Raw genomic sequence first — 19,712 nt, 5'->3', positions numbered from 1 at the left:
TATTGTCATGTGGAGTAATGTCAGTTTGAGGAAAGAAAAGTTGTCATGAGCAGTGATATCCTTCATGACTAAACACAGGAAACAGCTCTACTCAATGAATTCAACAAGAATCAAGAAATGATGAGATAATAAAGACGTTCTGACAATTCTTGTTTGATTTGACTGATTTCTGTGAAGTAATGTCACAAAAACATGAGGAAGAAATAAGATTAAACATTAAATACATTACTTCTGTCTATTTCAGTTTACTGAACTCTGCAGTGTCTCCAGCATAATTTAAGAGCCAAAGTCCAGCATAGAGAGGCTGAGTGAATGTGGTCTGGACTCTGTGGAGGAGAGTCATGTTTTGAGAGACGCTGTAGAAGGACAGAACACCTGCTCTGTGATCCAGGTAAACTCCTATTCTGGAGGACGGAGGACCTGAGACTGGAGTGTGGATATTGTTGTACCTAAATACGTAACTGTTGGTGCCACATCCTAAAGTCCAAGATTTATCATTGAATCCAAATCTACATTCCTTCCTGCTCCCTGTTCTCCTGATATTCTTGTATGCGACTGCTACATTAACTCCTTCTGTCCCGCTCCACTCCACCTCCCAGTAACAACATCCAGTCAGACTCTCTCTACTCAGGACCTGATAACATCTAGTGAATCTGTCTGTGTGACTAGAATAAGACTGATGTTGAATCATTACTGTAACTTTTCTGTTTCCCTCAGATAATAACAGATATTCGTTTGCTGTGTTTGGATCCAGTGTGATTTCTTGTGAGTATTTTAAGAATCCAGCTCTGGTCTTTGGTTCTGGATTTGAAAGTAAAACATCCACTTCAGTCACTGTCTGTGAGATATTTGTCCATGTGTCCCTCAGAATGTCCTGTAGTTTGTCTCTGAGCTCTGACACAGCTGCTGTCACATCCTCAAAGTATCTCAGAGGACGGATATTGATGCTGGATGAGTGTGTAGATTGACTGAGTGCTGACACTGAGGGGTAGTTGTGTAGAAACTGGGTGTGATCCTCTGTGTGTGAGAGCTGCTCCAGCTCAGCGTCTTTCCTCTTCAGCTCAGTGATCTCCTGCTCCAGCTTCTCCTGAAGCTCTTTGACTCGACTCACTTCAGTTTCCTGCTGGGATCTGATCTGCTGCTTCACATCAGACCTTCTTTTGTCAATGAGACCAATCAGCTGAGTGAAGATCTTCTCACTGTGCTCCACTGTTTTACCAGCAGAGTGATTGATAGCCTCCACCTCCTGTTGAAGCAGCTTCACCTCTTTCTCTCTGTCCTGGATTCTCTGCTGGAGTTTTTGTCGACTCCCCTCCAGCTCTCTCTGCCTCTCAGTCCTTTCTGCTGCAGCTGAGACTGTGTCGTGACCTTTATGTTGATCCACAGAGCAGAGATAACAGATACACTGCTGATCAGTACGACAGAACATCTTCATCACCTCATCGTGACGAGAGCAGATGTTCTCCTGGAGCTTCTTGGAGGGCTCCACCAGTTTGTGTTTCTTTAACTGAGCTACATCATAATGAGGCTGAAGGTGTTTCTCACAGTAAGAGGCCAGACATTGAAGACAGGATTTGAGAGCTTTCAGTTTTCTCCCAGTGCAGACATCACAGGCCACATCTTCAGGTCCAGCATAGCAGTGATCAGCAGGAGCAGCTTGGAGTCCTAATTATGACAGCCTAACTAAAATGGTGGGCCAGAAGGAAACACAGAAATGAGGGCTCCCTGGGATGTAGAGCAACCGAACACTTCACCATCAACAAACCTGAGTGATCAGTGAGAGTTGGGAAGACAGCATCTAAACATACCAGTTCACCATAATGCTCTACATCCAAGAGTCCTTCCCACATCTATTTACAAAATGCTTGACTAAATAAATAGGTTTTCAGCCCAGACTTAAACACTGAGACTGTGTGTGAGTCCCGAACGCTATTTGGAAGGCTATTCCATAACTTTGGGGCTTTGTAAGAAAAAGCTCTGCCCCCAGCTGTAGTTTTTAGGATACGAGGTACTGACAGGCAGCCAGCATCCTTTGAGCGAAGTAGGCGTGGTGGATCATAAGACACTAGCAGTTCATTTAGATAATGCGGCGCAGGACCATTTAATGCTTTAAATGTCAAAAGTAGTATTTTAAAATCAATGCGAAATTTCACGGGGAGCCAATGAAGTGTAGATAAGATAGGGGTGATGTGCTCATATCTTCTGGTTCGAGTGAGGACTCTCGCTGCTGCATTCTGAACTAACTGAAGCTTGTTTATGCACCTGGTTGAACAGCCAGACAGTGAGGCATTACAGTAGTCCAACCTAGAGGTGATGAAAGCATGGACTAATTTTTCTGCATCATTTAGTGACAAAATATTCCTTATCTTGGCAATATTTCTGAGGTGAAAGAAAGCTGTCCTGGTGACATTATCTACATGAGCTTCAAATGAAAGACTGGAATCTAGAATCACACCAAGGTCTTTGACTGTTGCACTAGATGTAACGGAAAGGCCATCTAGAGTTACGGTGTGGTCTAACATCTTGCTTCTAGCTGCAGATGATCCTATAACTAGTACTTCTGTCTTATCAGGATTTAGCAGAAGGAAGTTAATTAGCATCCAGTCTCGTATATCCTTTACACATTGCTCAACTTTATTAAGCAGTTTGATCTCATCTGGTTTTGATGAAACATATAACTGTGTGTCGTCAGCATAACAATGAAAGTTAATACCATGTTTACGGATAATGTTGCCCAGAGGAAGCATGTAGAGGGAAAAAAGCAGGGGGCCTAAAACTGAACCCTGTGGAACACCAAACTCCACTGGAGAGCATGTGGAGTAATCGCCATTTAGATCTACATACTGATAACGATCGGTCAAATAGGACCTAAGCCAGGAGAGGGCCGTTCCCCTAATTCCAACAACATTTTCTAGTCTGTGAAGGAGAATACTATGGTCAATGGTGTCGAAAGCTGCACTGAGATCGAGTAGCACAAGCATAGAGACACTACCCTGATCAGCGGCCAATAGGAGGTCATTTACTACTTTAACAAGTGCCGTCTCTGTGCTGTGATGAGGCCTAAATCCTGACTGATAGAGTTCATGTATGTTATTTCTATGAAGATACGAGGATAGCTGCCCAGCTACTATCTTTTCGAGAATCTTAGAGATAAAGGGGAGGTTTGATATCGGCCTGTAATTTGACAGCTGACAGGGGTCGAGATCAGGTTTCTTGATTAGCGGTTTAATAACTGCTAATTTAAAACACTTCGGGACATACCCACAGCTGAGTGAGGAATTTATGATTGTCAGCAGGGGTTCTATTATTTCTGGCACTATCTGTTTTAGAAAGTGTGTCGGTATGGGGTCTAATGTGCAGGTTGAAGATTTTGCAGAAGAGATGAGTGAAATTAGTTCATTCTCTTCAAGAGGAGTAAAGTAATCTAGGTACTGATCTGCTGAGGTTAGCTCGTCACCTGCGTCAACTAAATTGTCTGGTTTTAAAGCCTGAATTTTCTGCCTTATATTTACAATGTTGTTATTGAAAAAGTTCATGAAGTCCTCGCTACTGCACAACGTTGTTATGGAGATATCTGCAGTGGTCTTCTTTCTAGTTAATTTGGCTACTGTATTAAATAAAAATCTAGGGTTATTTTTGTTGTTTTCTATGAGAGTGGAGAGATACGTTGATCTAGCTGCACTAAGAGCTTTTTTATAGTTCAGGATGCTCTCCTTCCACGCTATCTGGAATACTAACAATTTAGTTTGGCGCCATTTACGTTCTAACTTTCGAGAAGTCTGTTTTAAGACGAGCGTGTCATCGTTATACCAAGGAGCAAGTTTCTTATCTCTGATGACTTTTCTTTTAACTGGAGCTACATTATCTAAGGTATAACGTAATGACGACTCGAGATATTCAGTCGCCTGGTCTAGTTCTGTGGTGTCAGACGGTGATCCAATCAAAGTTGATAACTCTGGAAGATTACTAATAAAGCTCTGTGCGGTAGTTGATGTAAATCACACAACTATCTAACAAAGTAATGCTGCTCAAAACATCTCATCTCTTTTCTTTACACTTCATTTTTACAGATGTTCACTCAGAAAAGCAGTTTTGTTGTCAGCAGCATAAAATCAGTAGAACATATTCACTACATCCTGGTTGCAGGTTTCCTGCCGCCCGCTGGTTTGACCTCGTGTTGTCAGAACCGTGGAACGAGAGTGAAACAGAGGGAATTCTTCACTTGTAATTGTTCTACATCGATCTGTGAGTGAACAAACATGACACACGAGTGTATACGGAGCACAGGAGTCTGCTGACTGGACAAAATCCACACATAGAAAATCTGAAGAATGACAAGTGAGACAAGTTCATTTAAATGAAGGGTTGTTGTAAAAATGTAGATACACTGGAAGAAAACAAGATTATGTGAGAAGAAGGAGTAGAGACTGGAAATGAAGTGGAAAGGAAAAGAATTCAAACCAAGTACTGTAGAAAATACTGATTAGTTATGGGACTGAATACTGGAAATCAAACATGTTTGTTCTCACTCTTTAAAACAACTAATAAAGAGGAGAATGGTCACACTCTCTATTCCATCTTCTTCATTTGATCCACTTCAAAACATGATAACTTTACACTTTATACTGTTAAAGAACAAACTCGCTGGTTCTGAACCTTTTGGGCTCGTAGCCCCTTTTAGAAACAGGCTGTGGTTCCTTCTCATGTAAAGACGTTGTCAGACGTCTCCCCTCTGAACTTCTCACGTGGTTTTATACAAGTTGTCTAGTGTTTGACAAAAGGAAGTAAAAATACCAGAATTAGTATTTTCCCAGTGTATAATTATTAGTGGTGGGTAAATGAAGCCTCATGAAGACCTCAGTGACGGTGACATCTAATGGACAACTGAAGCCATAGCAACCTCTAAAGGGCACGACTGAAGCTCTGTCACTGTTTCAATAAAAGTTCAGAAAAGTCTGTGTGGTCATTCAAGTGTTTTCTTCAATCATACAAAATAATGATTATATAGTCATTACAATAAAATATGCAGATGCTCTCTCCCATACTCGAAAACACATTCCAGATTAACCCAAAGAATCAATGCAAATTATAGTATTATAGTTTATTAGGGTTTATTATCCCTAACAGGATTAGAGATCCTTCCTACTTTGCAAATGATCAGTGTTTGAATTCAGCAACGTATCTTTTTTTGTGTGATGTGTTTTTAAGGAAAACCTTTAAAGATAATAGTTTGTCAGTTGAGGACTTGTATGGTTGATTTGAAATGATTATTTACAGAAGCAGACACGTCAGTTGTCTTCACAGGTTTTTATTGAGAAATCTAACTTTTTCTACTGTCGCAGGTTTCAGACGGCTCATGTCTGGCACGCAAGTGTCGCAGCATAGATGATTTATTGTTGCTGTAAGACAACTCTTGTGTGCAGAGCAAACACCGCACCTACAAGCAAATTGTAATCTTGAGACCCATTTAAAAATGAAAAATACAATTCAATTGTGGAAACATAAAATGTATGTCATAAACTGTATTATACCATATCTGGTGGTATGAGATCAAAATGATCCCAAACCTTAGAACGTCGCTTATTGGTGGTACTCGCCATGAAACTTGCCAAAATACTGTCACTCTCCAAATCTCTGTTTCCGCACAACCTCATTTTGAAGCATAATGAAGCATCGTATATAGCTGATACAGCACCAAACCACTCAAATCTGTAAAAGCTGTCAAGCTGTCACTGGCAGCACTCAGAATGCATTGAAACGCCATGAGCCAATGACACACACTGAAAGACTCTGAGCCAATAAAAAGCTTCAAACATTTTGAAGGAATGAAGCGCGAAGCGAAACAGCTTCGAACGTCATCGGTCACATGACACAGGTGTTTCGATACAAGCTCCGACACAGCATTTCAAATCACTGCACTTCAGGAAGAGTGACACAAGCTCTGTAGCCTCAGTTTTATTTGCCCATGACTAATAATTATACAAAAAAGTATATAGAAAACCCAACAATCCCATTTGAGCAAGCTTTAGGCAACAGTGGAGAGGAAAAACTCCCTTTAGAGGAAGAAACCTCCAGCAGAACCAGGCTCATAGTGGGCGGCCATCTGCCTCGACCAGTTGGGGTGAGTGGAAAGAGAAGAGAGAAAAGAACAGCAGGCAACAAAGACAACAACAAGCAGCAAGAACATTGGGCAGATGAACTGGATTCTGGAGATGTACAGCTCCAGGCCGAGGATACCTGCAGAAAAGTACAGAGAGGGAGACAGAGAGGAAGAAACACAACTACAGGAGAGAGAAGACACAAAGTTAATGACATGAAAAGGAAAGAGGAGAGGAGCTCAGTTTATCAGTAGAGGTCCCCCAGCAGACTAACCTATATCAGCATAACTAAGAGATGGTTCAGAGTCACCTGATCCATCTCTAACTATAAGCTTTATACAAAAGGAAAGTTTTAAATCTAGTCTTAAATGTGGAGAGGGTGTCTGCCTCCAGAACCTGAACTAAGAGCTGGTTCCACAGGAGAGGGGCTTGATAGTTAAAGGCTCTGCTTCCCATTCTACATTTAGAAACTCTAGGAACCACAAGTAAACCTGCAGCACCGGTGGAGAGGTTATGAGAGTCAGAGTCACTCCCCTGCCAGGATACCTTGAAGGTTTGTCCAGACAAGTAAGACCGAAGCCAGGCTAGAGCTGAACCAGAGATGCCCAAGTCAGAGAGTGCAGTCATAAGGATCTGATGGTTCACAGTGTCAAAGGCTGCATAGGTCTAACAGAATTAAGACAGAGGACTTACCTGCAGCTCTTGCCACCTGTAGGGATTCCACAACAGTCAGAAGTGCCGTCTCTGTGGAGTGACCACTCTATAACCTCTCCAACAACCTCCTTGATGTAAATCAGTCTGGCTTTAAATGTGCAAATGGTGAATCAGGGAGTTCAGCGGGGTACCAGCTGGGAGGAGGTGGCATCAGGTTAGTGTGAAGGTCTGGGTGTGAGCTGCTGTAGAGATCCAGAGAATCAGCAGTGACAATGATGGTGGTGATCCGGAAGTGGTTGCCGAGGTTGAGAGGTGAGTCTGATGTCTCTACCAAGATGATCGTTCAGACGGAGAGTAACTGGAGCTGAAGGAGACAGGTGGAGACTCTGGCTGGTAATGGTAGAAAAGTTCTGGGTGAGATGGTTTGCAGAAGCAACTAGATATCTCTACTGTCTAGAGAGGGTCAAGGTTATTCACAGGGAGGTCCAAAGAATAAACAGAGCTGGGTTGAGTGAGGAGAGGAATGAGGACAGAATCAGGTCCGGTACTAAGAGGAAGGTGTAGGAGAAAAGAGCAACTTCTGTATGAGAGAAGGCAAGAGATACTAAACAGGACAAGGGTTCACAGACAGGACATGGGTAGGAGATGGGTTCTGGGTCACAAGGTCACGAGTGAAAAACACAGACCTCTAGTGGGAATTTATGGTATAAACATTCAGCCTATGTGTAGAAGAATTTATGTTTTCTTTATGGTACATATACCTAGTTCCTCAGGAATCATGTGGAGGGAAGTATAAGTATGAGGGTTAGAGAGAGGTAGAGCAAGACATTTACACGATTGTGGTGTTTTCTCCATGCCGGCATGTGTGTATTAAATTGAGATGGTTCATCACACTGAGTCCTTCCTTGAAGTCTACTAAGATTTTAATACATTTAGAGAGAAAGGAAACATTTCTACAACAAAGGAGAAGAAGAGGGAGAGAACAGATCAGGTGAGAATACACTCACGGTACCAGAGGGTCGGAGCAGTCTGAAGGTAAAGGCTGGATAGTGTTTCTCTCAGGTCGAACAGGTGGTAGGAGACAATGTACCTGCTTATAAAGAGCGGGAATTAAACAGGTAACAGACCAAATAAGGTAATGAGGGACAGACAGGAAGGAGTAACTGGAACCGTGACACTGGATAAGTTACTGGTAGAGAAAGGTGGTGTTTGTAGGATATTTGTATGAATTTACTCTAGTGACTCTAGTTACAAGAAATATGCGTTTTATATTTAAAGTTAAATCTGAACCATATTATTTTAAAACAGACCACTGCTGTTAAAATTATTAATAATGTTCCAACAGTTCCTGCATCTTCATGTATTTTACAGACCAAGGAACTTTCTTTGCTCTGATTCAATGTCTGGAGGAGCAGATATTTTAGGATAGAGACACTCATCACCATGAAGAGACAGACGTGTGAGACAGAACGGGTGCTGCTGACTCCGACCATGAGGATAAGAAGACAGGAAGTGTTGTAAAGTTTGGTGAGAAAGAGAGTGGGACATGATTCAGATAAATAGCTGTGTAACAGATCTTTGTTCATTAGCTGAAGCTTCTGATGAGAGTGTTATGATGTATATATAGGTGATTCATTGTCTACATTTAATGTTAACATGTATTTCAGGTTTCATGTAAAGATCGACTTCATTCATAGAGTTGGTTTAATGAAGACTCTCAGTTATGTGAACAAAAGATAAACAGCATCTTTACTTCTTGTCATCACAGTATTTACTGTTTTATTAGATCTGTCAAATTTACTCCATTTCAATTTACACAATGTTCAGAACAACATCCCTTTGATAAAGAACCATCAATTTCTAGGTTGGATTTCTAAGAAACATGTTGTGATTTCTGTACATATGCAGTGGAAGAAAAACATCAGCAGACAAATCCATTCAAAGAAATATTCAACAAACGTTATGAGCAGAGAGAAGTTATTGTCATGTGGAGTAATGTCAGTTTGAGTAAAGAAAAGTTGTCATGAGCAGTGATATCCTTCATGACTAAACACAGGAAACAGCTCCAACTCAATGAATTCAACAAGAATCAAGAAATGATGAGATAATAAAGACGTTCTGACAATTCTTGTTTGATTTGACTGATTTCTGTGAAGTAATGTCACAAAAACATGAAGAAATAAGATTAAACATTAAATACATTACTTCTGTCTATTTCAGTTTACTGAACTCTGCAGTGTCTCCATAAGAGACATCAAGGCAAAGTCCAGCATAGAGAGGCTGAGTGAATGTGGTCTGGACTCTGTGGAGGAGAGTCATGGTTTCAGAGACGCTGTAGAAGGACAGAACACCTGCTCTGTGATCCAGGTAAACTCCTATTCTGGAGGACGGAGGACCTGAGACTGGAGTTCTGATATTGTTGTACCTAAATACGTAACTGCTGTTGTCACATCTTAATGACCAAGATTTATCATTGTATCCAAAACAACATTCCTTCCAGTTCCCTGTTCTGCTGATATTCTTGTATGCGACTGCTACATGAACTCCTCTCCCGCTCCACTCCACCTCCCAGTAACAACGTCCAGTCAGACTCTCTCTACTCAGGACCTGATAATCTTCAATGAATCTGTCTGTGTGACTAGAATAAGACTGTTGTTCACTCATTAATGTAACTGTTCTGTTTCCCTCAGATAATAACAGTTTTGTGTTTGCTGTGTTTGGATCCAGTGTGATTTCTTGTGAGTATTTTAAGAATCCAGCTCTGGTCTTTGGTTCTGGATTTGACAGTAAAACATCCACTTCAGTCTCTGTCTGTGAGATATTTGTCCATGTCTCCCTCAGAATGTCCTGTAGTTTGTCTCTGAGCTCTGACACAGCTGCTGTCACATCCTCAAAGTATCTCAGAGGACGGATATTGATGCTGGATGAGTGTGTAGATTGACTGAGTGCTGACACTGAGGGGTAGTTGTGTAGAAACTGGTTGTGATCCTCTGTGTGTGAGAGCTGCTCCAGCTCAGCGTCTTTCCTCTTCAGCTCAGTGATCTCCTGCTCCAGCTTCTCCTGAAGCTCTTTGACTCGACTCACTTCAGTTTCCTGCTGGGATCTGATCTGCTGCTTCACATCAGACCTTCTTTTGTCAATGAGACCAATCAGCTGAGTGAAGATCTTCTCACTGTGCTCCACTGTTTGACCAGCAGAGTGATTGATAGCCTCCACCTCCTGTTGAAGCAGCTTCACCTCTTTCTCTCTGTCCTGGATTCTCTGCTGGAGTTTTTGTCGACTCCCCTCCAGCTCTCTCTGCCTCTCAGTCCTTTCTGCTGCAGCTGAGACTGTGTCGTGACCTTTATGTTGATCCACAGAGCAGAGATAACAGATACACTGCTGATCAGTACGACAGAACATCTTCATCACCTCATCGTGACGAGAGCAGATGTTCTCCTGGAGCTTCTTGGAGGGCTCCACCAGTTTGTGTTTGTCAAATGAAGGTGATTCATAATGAGGCTGAAGGTGTTTCTCACAGTATGAAACCAGACATTGAAGACAGGACTTGAGAGCTTTCAGTTTTCTCCCAGTGCAGACATCACAGGCCACATCTTCAGGTCCAGCATAGCAGTGATCAGCAGGAGCAGCTTGGAGTCCAGTCTTCTTCAGCTCCTCCACTAAAACTGCTAACATGGTGTTTTTAACCAGCACAGGTCTCGGTGTGAAGGTCTGTCTACACTGAGGGCAGCTGTAGAGTTTCTTACCATCCTCTTCATCCCAGAAACTGTTTATACAGTTCATACAGTAACTGTGTCCACAGGGAATAGTCACAGGATCCTTCAGTAGATCCAGACAGATGGAACAAGAGAAGGTTTCTCGGTCCAGCTGAACTCCTTTCTGCGCCATTTCACTTCACAGTGTCAACAACTGTCTGAGTTTCACTTTGTTAGAAGTGAAACTAGTTTGAGCTCTGATCTCAACAACATGTGTTTGTGCAGTGAATGGAGTCTGTCAGCTCTTACACTTCACCACATGTTGGTTCCACCCATCCTCAAACTGTAGATCTGAAGAGGAGGGAACAAGGAAATAAATGGACAGAGTGGAGCTCACTGTGTTTGAGAGCAGGAAGTAAAGGGAGGGTCATCAGGCTTTGGTTCATTCCAGGAACAGGAGCGGTTTTAGAGAGAAACTGTGTGTTTAACCCTTTGTTGTGTTCTTACATGTTTCTGAGCTTTTTATTAACTTTAATTTGTTTTAATTCATTAAAGTCTAATGACTCAGTAAATTCATTATACTTTAAATAAAGGTACCATGAACTACACACTAGGAAACGACATGATCTCTGAACCTAAAACAACAAGTCAGCTGCTCATTTCATTCCAGGAGGTCAAGATAAAATAGCACAGAAACCAGCAGCACTTTATTATTTCTATACAAATATAGACCAGTGTGGATTCACTGACAAACTGTACTGACAGAACCAACCGTAAACCATCAAACTAAACTGACAGCTGTTTTTCTCCTTGAATGTTTTTAGTGTTTCATAATTAATAAGTTTCATATTAACATTACTGCAGCTGAAAGAAAAAAGCTTGTCAGAAGCTATTTACACCAAATTTTCAGCTTCAGCTCTGTCAAATACTTTAAATTTGTTCTACAGTACCGCTTTGAAACACTTGGTGTCAGTGCTACATATTGTTCCTTTAAGTATAATCTTCCAGTTTTTAATTTCCATCACTTTACAGGTTAAATGATGCTAAATACTGTAAATTGGAGAAAATCAGACTTTTTGTGTCATCGTTTGAATCAAACACGAGTTGTCTATGTTTACAACAAAATCCTAAAATGTGTTTTTCAGTAAAGCTCAATTTTATATATCATGCTTACCTTGTAAGCAAACAAAATAACGAAATAAAGGGTTTTATTATTTGTACCTTAAACTAAAATAACGGCTTTTTTCACTTGAGCCTAACGAGGGGGTCTTTACAGAGACGTCTGTATTGTAACTGCTGCGCGCGGCCTCCACATTTAGAATGGAGTAAGGTTTCTGTTTAGGTTGGACCTCCGGAAGAACCGATTGTGGATGTTATGAGAAAGAAATATGGGGATAAAAGTTAAAAATTTTAAATGTCTGGACAGCTGAGTTTGGAATATTTCTGTTAAAAAATTAGAAATTATGGAAATGCAAAAAGAATGTTTTCAGATGTGGAAAGGGGAAGCAAAGTCACAAAATAGGAAAACCATGAAGAAACAGTTACTCTTTTCACGCAAAAAAACTTAAATTCAAGAAAAGCAAAATTCACACACACAAAGAACACCAGACTTGCAGATCTCCTCTTCTTTGTTTCTACAGTTGGCGGCTTTGAAGCTGTATCCAGACCTCGACGGCAACCCATCCCTTCATCCTCCAGCTCCACCACCATACAACTCTACAATACTCAGAGGACAACAAATAGATTCCACCACACCACAACAAGAAACAAATTCTGGAGCAGCTCATCCTGAAGTACCTGGTCTACCACAAAACTCTATGACCACTCCATCTTCTCCAATTGCACATAGACTGCACCATCCCAATCAAAATGCAGCCTTCAACATGTCCATGGTTGAAATATCTGGACCAGAAGATTCATCTTTAGTTTCCCGTATTCACTTGGCAGCAATAACCATGTATAACACAGTCCGAGAACAGAGACAATCAAGCTACGATCATCGAAGGAAGGATCGCGGTCACCGCAGGAACTGGAGAAGACAAACCTCAAATGATATCTGTCTTCTCTGTGGCCAACGTGGACATTGGAAACGTGATTCTAACAGAAACACCTCATCAACACCAGAAAACAAGTTGGACTGAGAGAGGCTGAGGGTTGTCGGAGAGGGATGGACTCCTGCTGACAAGCCAAACCAACTTATGAGACAAAAGGAAGGTACTGCACCACACTCACACACACATACTGAACACAATAATACACAATCCACTGAGAGCTCAAACAATTGCAATTCCTCTAACATATGTTCAGTATACATCTGCCTACATTAAGTGTAACATATGTGTTGGTTCATCAGGTCAAACAATTAGAGAGAACATCACCATTCCACTCAATGGTGTGGATGGATCTTAACAAATTTCAAACATGCCTTCTTATTCTCTGAAGTAAGAAGGGCAGAGACCTGATGTGCAAATTAGGCCTCTGTTTGATCTCAACCCCAGACGGTGTCAAAAGTCCACAGACTAGCTGATCTGGTACCAAATGTTTCACACTCCTTTGTTCACTATACCCCAAACCTGACATATACATATCAGTGGAAATAGCAAACAACAACAATCTCTTCTGAGCTTGTTACAGAATCAAAGAGACTAGCTTCAACAGCTGCAACAGATTTCATGGCACCAGAGGATGTGCAATGAACCTCTCATGTGTCACCAGGACCTGATGAGTCATATGAGAAAAGTTGGTTGAGGGAAAGCTCTGACAAACTTACATTCACACACATCAGACAACTGGGTCCATTTATGAAATCATGTCAGCGTGCAGCCAATTGGCAATTAACATCTGATCGATCTATTTTATTTTCACCAAAACTGCAGTGATATTCTAAAAAGTTTAACTTAAGTTTTATCTGTTGTGCACACCCAAAAACAATCCGGCTGGTACCAAAAAGCGCTTCTAAATCTTTTTTTTTCTTCTAAAATTCTTTTTTTACCTCTAAATCTTTTTCCTTTTTGTCTTGAGAACAACCTACAACTATTACAGCCCTACAGGAAGTCCCTAAGACACTGTGGGCTGTCAGTAAATATGATGTTGGCCTCATCAGAAATTGTGAACTGGTTGTCCTCACTCCAAAATCAGACTTTAGACCTTGCAAGACTCCATATCTACTTAAACAGGAAGCCATCAATGATATTACATCAGTCTTTGAATCTCTTAAAACAGCAGGGGTAATTGTTCCCTGTGATGACTGATCACCAGTACGTACACCTTTATTCCCTGTCAAGATAATCAGAGATAAAGATCAACCATCTACACTGACTCTAGATATGCATTTGGTGTTGTACATGATTTCGGCACTTTATGGAAACACAGACAATTCTTGAAATCTGATGGAAAACCCATTAACCACCACGACAAGGTTGCGGCTCTTTTAGATGCCATACTACTCCCAAAATCAATTGCTGTTTGTAAATGTCTGGCTCACACTAACAACTCAGACTCTGTCTCTCTAGGAAATGCAAAAGCTGATGCCGCTGCAAAAAGCCTTTCATCTTCAATCCTGTATTTGTTTCAACCACAATCTCTCTGCTCACCTCTCTTACAGCAATACTTTGCCACACCACAAGAGAAGCTGTTGTGGAACCACTGTGGTGCCACACAGACAGAGGCAATGTGGTGGGGACCTGATAACAAACCTTGCCTGCCTAATCATTTCTTTCCTCACTTTGTAAAACTGACACATGGGTTAAACCATGTGTCAAAAGGGGGAATGTTGGACGCCGGCTTTTCAGTTCACACTCAGAAGTTCTGTCAATCATGCATGGTTTTGTGCTACACATAATGCAGTCTCTCAACAGGTGAAGTCAGCCCTTCCACCACCAGCTTCCACATCACTCCATGACCTCCAACCTGGATGAGTGGGTGGTGATAAAAGACCTGAGAAGAAAACACTGGCACTCCAAATGCTGGCGAGGCCCATTCCAGGTGCTCCTGAATCCTGAGGCATACTGCTGTGAAGATCGCAGAGAGATCTACATGGATACACGCCGCCTGCAGAAAGGTCCCTGAGCCAACAGAGGAACTCAGTTGTCGACGCGAGGACAGACAACGGAAGGAAGGACAACGGCGCGAGGATGGCCAAGCACAAGAGGAGAGGACACGAGGAACCACTTACATTCAACATACACCAACCAGACGTGCAGAGCTGAGAACACAAAAGATTTCCACAGAACTACACCATGCACCACCTGATCCTGACTTTTCTCATGTTTGGCAACACTGATAGACGCCTACACCTACAAACCTGCCAAAAACTGTCATTCTGGCAAGAGGACACAATGCAAGCCTTAATGATGGCGACCAAAATTCAGCTTTGTTTCCCATTCTTGATCCATATCATTACTCCAGCTCATATTTTGACTCTGATCACATTCTGTAAACGATCACTCTTTTTCCATTTTCTCTTATACAACTGCCATGATGATACATTTTAAAATTTAGGATTGAATGTGTTAGATAATTCAGTTGTGACTGTTTTTCGTACATTACATTTTATTTTCCTCTTCTATTCTGCTTTTCCATCATTGTTGAACGGTTAACGAAATGTTGTTAACTCGTATTATTTTATTTATTTATTTATTTTTCTTTCTTTCTCTGTTGTTGTTATTGTCTAATGATTAATGAATAATCAAAAGGGAGGAATTGTAATTGAATTGAATTTAAGCGCTTTGTATCTCCTAGTATCTAACTTCCTCAGACACCCAGCCTTCTGTTTTCTCACCAAAGTATGAAACAAATTTTGTCTTTTGATCATGCTGTCTGAGCCTCTCAGGAACTGTCACCTGGATGTGAAATCCTGCGGAAAACTCCTGCAAACCCACATCTCAGGAAGTCAGTGGTAACACCTACAGCAGACAAAAGGGGGTGGCATCAACCTGGGGGGTGTTCCCCAGGTATAAAAACCCTGATTTCCCTTTGTTCAGGGTCTTTCTTCACTCTGACCGCTAGCGTGTTGATTGACCTTCTTTGCAAAGAATAAAACTTTGTCAGCCGGCAGAAGTCTCTATTTCATTCTTCACCAGCAGATGGAAATTTCCACAACAGCAGCTTAAAGGTTTGAACCTACAGCCTCTTCCTTCATGTGAGTATCTGTGGGACTCCCAGAGAGTGAACAACTCAGCTGCTGTAAAACAGAGCAACAAGTCCATTAAAGTCCTGTTCGCTTCCTTATTAACAACATATAATAGTCGGGTTAGAGTCTTATGCACAGTGATGTAGTTGGGTGGTAAGAACATTAGAAGTGAAAGAGAAGAGTCAACACAAAGAGAGAGAAGAACCAGGTGGGAAAGTGGTCAAATGGTTTCAGTCAATCACAGTGAGAAGAACAAGGCAGCTTACATGTCATTAAAATAGAATTTGACATGAAGAAAGTGACTTTCTCCTAATGTTCATTTATTGAGCAGTGAGAATAATTCAATTCAATTTTATTTGTACAGAGTTTTTAACAATTGTCACAAAGCAGCTTAACACAACCAAAGAAACTGTTGAAGTTTATATGAACAGTGAATGTGTATGAATCAGATTGTCCCTGATGAACAAGTCGAGGGCGACAGTGGCAAGAAAAAGCTCCCTGAGAAGGAATGTCAGTTTGAGGAAAGAAAAGTTGTCATGAGCAGTGATATCCTTCATGACTAAACACAGGAAACAGCTCCAACTCAATGAATTCAACAAGAATCAAGAAATGATGAGATAATAAAGACGTTCTGACAATTCTTGTTTGATTTGACTGATTTCTGTGAAGCAATGTCACAAAAACATGAGGAAGAAATAAGATTAAACATTAAATACATGACTTCTGTCTATTTCACTTTACAGAACTCTGCAGTGTCTCCTTTATAAGAAAAAAGCCAAAGTCCAGCATAGAGAGGCTGAGTGAATGTGGTCTGGACTCTGTGGAGGAGAGTCATGGTTTCAGAGACGCTGTAGAAGGACAGAACACCTGCTCTGTGATCCAGGTAAACTCCTATTCTGGAGGACGGAGGACCTGAGACTGGAGTTTGAATATTGTTGTACATAAATAGGTAACTGCTGTTGTTACATATTAATGACCAAGATTTATCATTTAATCCAAATAGACTTTCATTTCCTGTTCTGCTGATATTCTTGTATGCAACTGCTACATGAACTCCTCTCCCGCTCCACTCCACCTCCCAGTAACAACGTCCAGTCAGACTCTCTCTACTCAGGACCTGATAACATTCAGTGAATCTGTCTGTGTGACTAGAATAAGACTGATGTTCACTCATTACTGTAACTTTTCTGTTTCCCTCAGATAATAACAGATATCTGTTTGCTGTGTTTGGATCCAGTGTGATTTCTTGTGAGTATTTTAAGAATCCAGCTCTGGTCTTTGGTTCTGGATTTGACAGTAAAACATCCACTTCAGTCACTGTCTGTGAGATATTTGTCCATGTCTCCCTCAGAATGTCCTGTAGTTTGTCTCTGAGCTCTGACACAGCTGCTGTCACATCCTCAAAGTATCTCAGAGGACGGATATTGATGCTGGATGAGTGTGTAGATTGACTGAGTGCTGACACTGAGGGGTAGTTGTGTAGAAACTGGGTGTGATCCTCTGTGTGTGAGAGCTGCTCCAGCTCAGCGTCTTTCCTCTTCAGCTCAGTGATCTCCTGCTCCAGCTTCTCCTGAAGCTCTTTGACTCGACTCACTTCAGTTTCCTGCTGGGATCTGATCTGCTGCTTCACATCAGACCTTCTTTTGTCATGAGGCCAATCAGCTGAGTGAAGATCTTCTCACTGTGCTCCACTGTTTTACCAGCAGAGTGATTGATAGCCTCCACCTCCTGTTGAAGCAGCTTCACCTCTTTCTCTCTGTCCTGGATTCTCTGCTGGAGTTTTTGTCGACTCCCCTCCAGCTCTCTCTGCCTCTCAGTCCTTTCTGCTGCAGCTGAGACTGTGTCGTGACCTTTATGTTGATCCACAGAGCAGAGATAACAGATACACTGCTGATCAGTACGACAGAACATCTTCATCACCTCATCGTGACGAGAGCAGATGTTCTCCTGGAGCTTCTTGGAGGGCTCCACCAGTTTGTGTTTCTTTAACTGAGCTACATCATAATGAGGCTGAAGGTGTTTCTCACAGTAAGAGGCCAGACATTGAAGACAGGACTTGAGAGCTTTCAGTTTTCTCCCAGTGCAGACATCACAGGCCACATCTTCAGGTCCAGCATAGCAGTGATCAGCAGGAGCAGCTTGGAGTCCAGTCTTCTTCAGCTCCTCCACTAAAACTGCTAACATGGTGCTATGAACCAGCACAGGTCTCGGTGTGAAGGTCTGTCTACACTGAGGGCAGCTGTAGAGTTTCTTACCATCCTCTTCATCCCAGAAACTGTTAATACAGTTCATACAGTAACTGTGTCCACAGGGAATAGCCACAGGATCCTTCAGTAGATCCAGACAGATGCAACAAGAGAAGGTTTCTCGGTCCAGCTGAACTCCTTTCTGCGCCATTTCACCTCTCAGTGTCAACAACTGTCTGAGTTTCACTTTGTTAGAAGTGAAACTAGTTTGAGCTCTGATCTCAACAACATGTGTTTGTGCAGTGAATGGAGTCTGTCAGCTCTTACACTTCACCACATGTTGGTTCCACCCATCCTCAAACTGTAGATCTGAAGAGGAGGGAACAAGGAAATAAATGCACAGAGTGGAGCTCACTGTGTTTGGGAGAAGAAACAGGAGGAGTCATTAGGTTTTGGTTCAGTTGAGTTACTGTTTAACCCATTTTACAGTCTTTGTTGTTGACTTTGACTCAGATCAATCTATTTCCTACAGAGATCTATCTGCACTTTAACCTCTTGTTATCTGATTAGTAGGTTGAAGGCGTCCTCTTGTTGTTGTTGTTTTCAGTCTCCACTGGGCCTTTGGCAGCTTAAAACAATATTCCAGTTAAGGAATATTTAAGTATCCAAACTTCAGCATCAGTGTAACATGAAAGAGAAGAGTTTCCAGTTTAATGTAATTCACATCAGTTTGAAGGTTGTAAATCAAAGCTGGGGATGTTAAATTTAATATTATAGGCTAAAAATTCTCTGACCTAAATTTAAATACTTCAGATTGTTGTACAGAATGATTTAGTCATTCCATTTTATTCATTACACATTTCACAGAATGAGGTCATTAAAGTCATTTATTGTTTAGCACAGTTGCCTCTCAGCTAGAAGGGCTTAGGATTGAATCCACTAACATGATGTAGAGTTTTCATGTTCTCCCAGTGGTTTTAATGCCGTTCATGCAGTAGTTGTATCTACAGGGAATAGTCACTGGATTAAGATCCAGACAGATACATTTTTTGTCATTTAGCAGATGCTTTTGTTCAAGGCAACTTACAAGTAGGGTAGGCATGGTAGGCCCCAGCAGGGATTTGAACCCCAGTCTCCCACATGGGAGGGAGTGATGGAGTGATGTTACCACTACACTAACCAGCCGCTACAATAAAGGAAGTCTAGCATGGTGGTGTTATCACAAATGGGTTCAAGCTTCCCTAAAGTTGGAACACCCAAACATAACTGTAAGATGCAATCACCTGAACAGGGACTTGAATCCTGAACCCTCAGATTAAAAGTCTACCAAGTCTACCTTCTTATAACAAGAAGTTATTTCCTGGTCGAGTTGAAAAGTTTTAACTGATCTCATCGACCTCTTCCTACAGAGAATTAGTTCTCTCAGTTCACGTTCAAAGCAGGACTGATAGGGACGGAGAAATTACTGTTTTGATTACAGCTGCACATATATGATTACAGGAAACCTCAACATGTGGACAAACAGAACCATGAGTTTAACCACTGAATTCTCAATTCATCTACAATTAATGGAAAACTGCTTAAACCACAGATAGATTAAAGTATCTGTAACACCACACAGCAGTTTTTGTAATATTTTAGTTTTATTACAAAAAAGACATTTGTTTTTTGTATTTTCTTAGACATAAGGAAAACGTGCTGCCATTACAGGGTCCCTATAAAATATAAACTTCAAAACATCCTGTGCTGCTCATGAACTCCAGTAGATGGTGACACAAACTAAAATGAAAGCAAAACAAACCGGAACACACGAGAAACATGGATAATTCAAGTTTCAATAAGAGAAGAACAAACTCTAAAAACCTCCGGTCAGTGATCAGTGAGAATCACTAACACTGACCGTCACCTCAAACTATATATGTACAGTATATATATAGTATTCATCAAT

The 19,712-nt window shown here is 41.4% G+C and overlaps 1 protein-coding gene and 1 pseudogene across 1 annotated transcript; both read right to left on the bottom strand.

Annotated features, from left to right (window-relative positions):
* Positions 1–186: 186 nt before the first annotated feature.
* Positions 187–10,640, bottom strand: LOC113172898 (tripartite motif-containing protein 16-like). Its single transcript, XM_026376406.1, has 2 exons — positions 8,968–10,640; positions 187–239 (listed from the first exon to the last, which is right to left on the bottom strand). Exons 1-2 carry the CDS (start codon positions 10,638–10,640, stop codon positions 236–238), a joined length of 1,677 nt encoding a protein of 558 aa, XP_026232191.1. The 3' UTR covers positions 187–235.
* Positions 10,641–16,218: 5,578 nt separating this feature from the next.
* On the bottom strand, positions 16,219–17,990 carry LOC113173673 (annotated as a pseudogene).
* Positions 17,991–19,712: the final 1,722 nt, after the last annotated feature.

The sequence above is a fragment of the Anabas testudineus genome, unplaced genomic scaffold (assembly GCF_900324465.2).
Source record: "Anabas testudineus unplaced genomic scaffold, fAnaTes1.2 Contig285arrow_ctg1, whole genome shotgun sequence".
Lineage (NCBI taxonomy): Eukaryota > Metazoa > Chordata > Actinopteri > Anabantiformes > Anabantidae > Anabas > Anabas testudineus.
This window is presented reverse-complemented; position numbering and strand designations above follow the sequence as displayed.

What these genes read in the sequence shown, in the direction of transcription:
- LOC113172898 (XM_026376406.1), bottom strand. Translation starts at nt 10,640, where the DNA reads ATGGCGCAGAAAGGAGTTCAGCTGGACCGAGAAACCTTCTCTTGTTCC.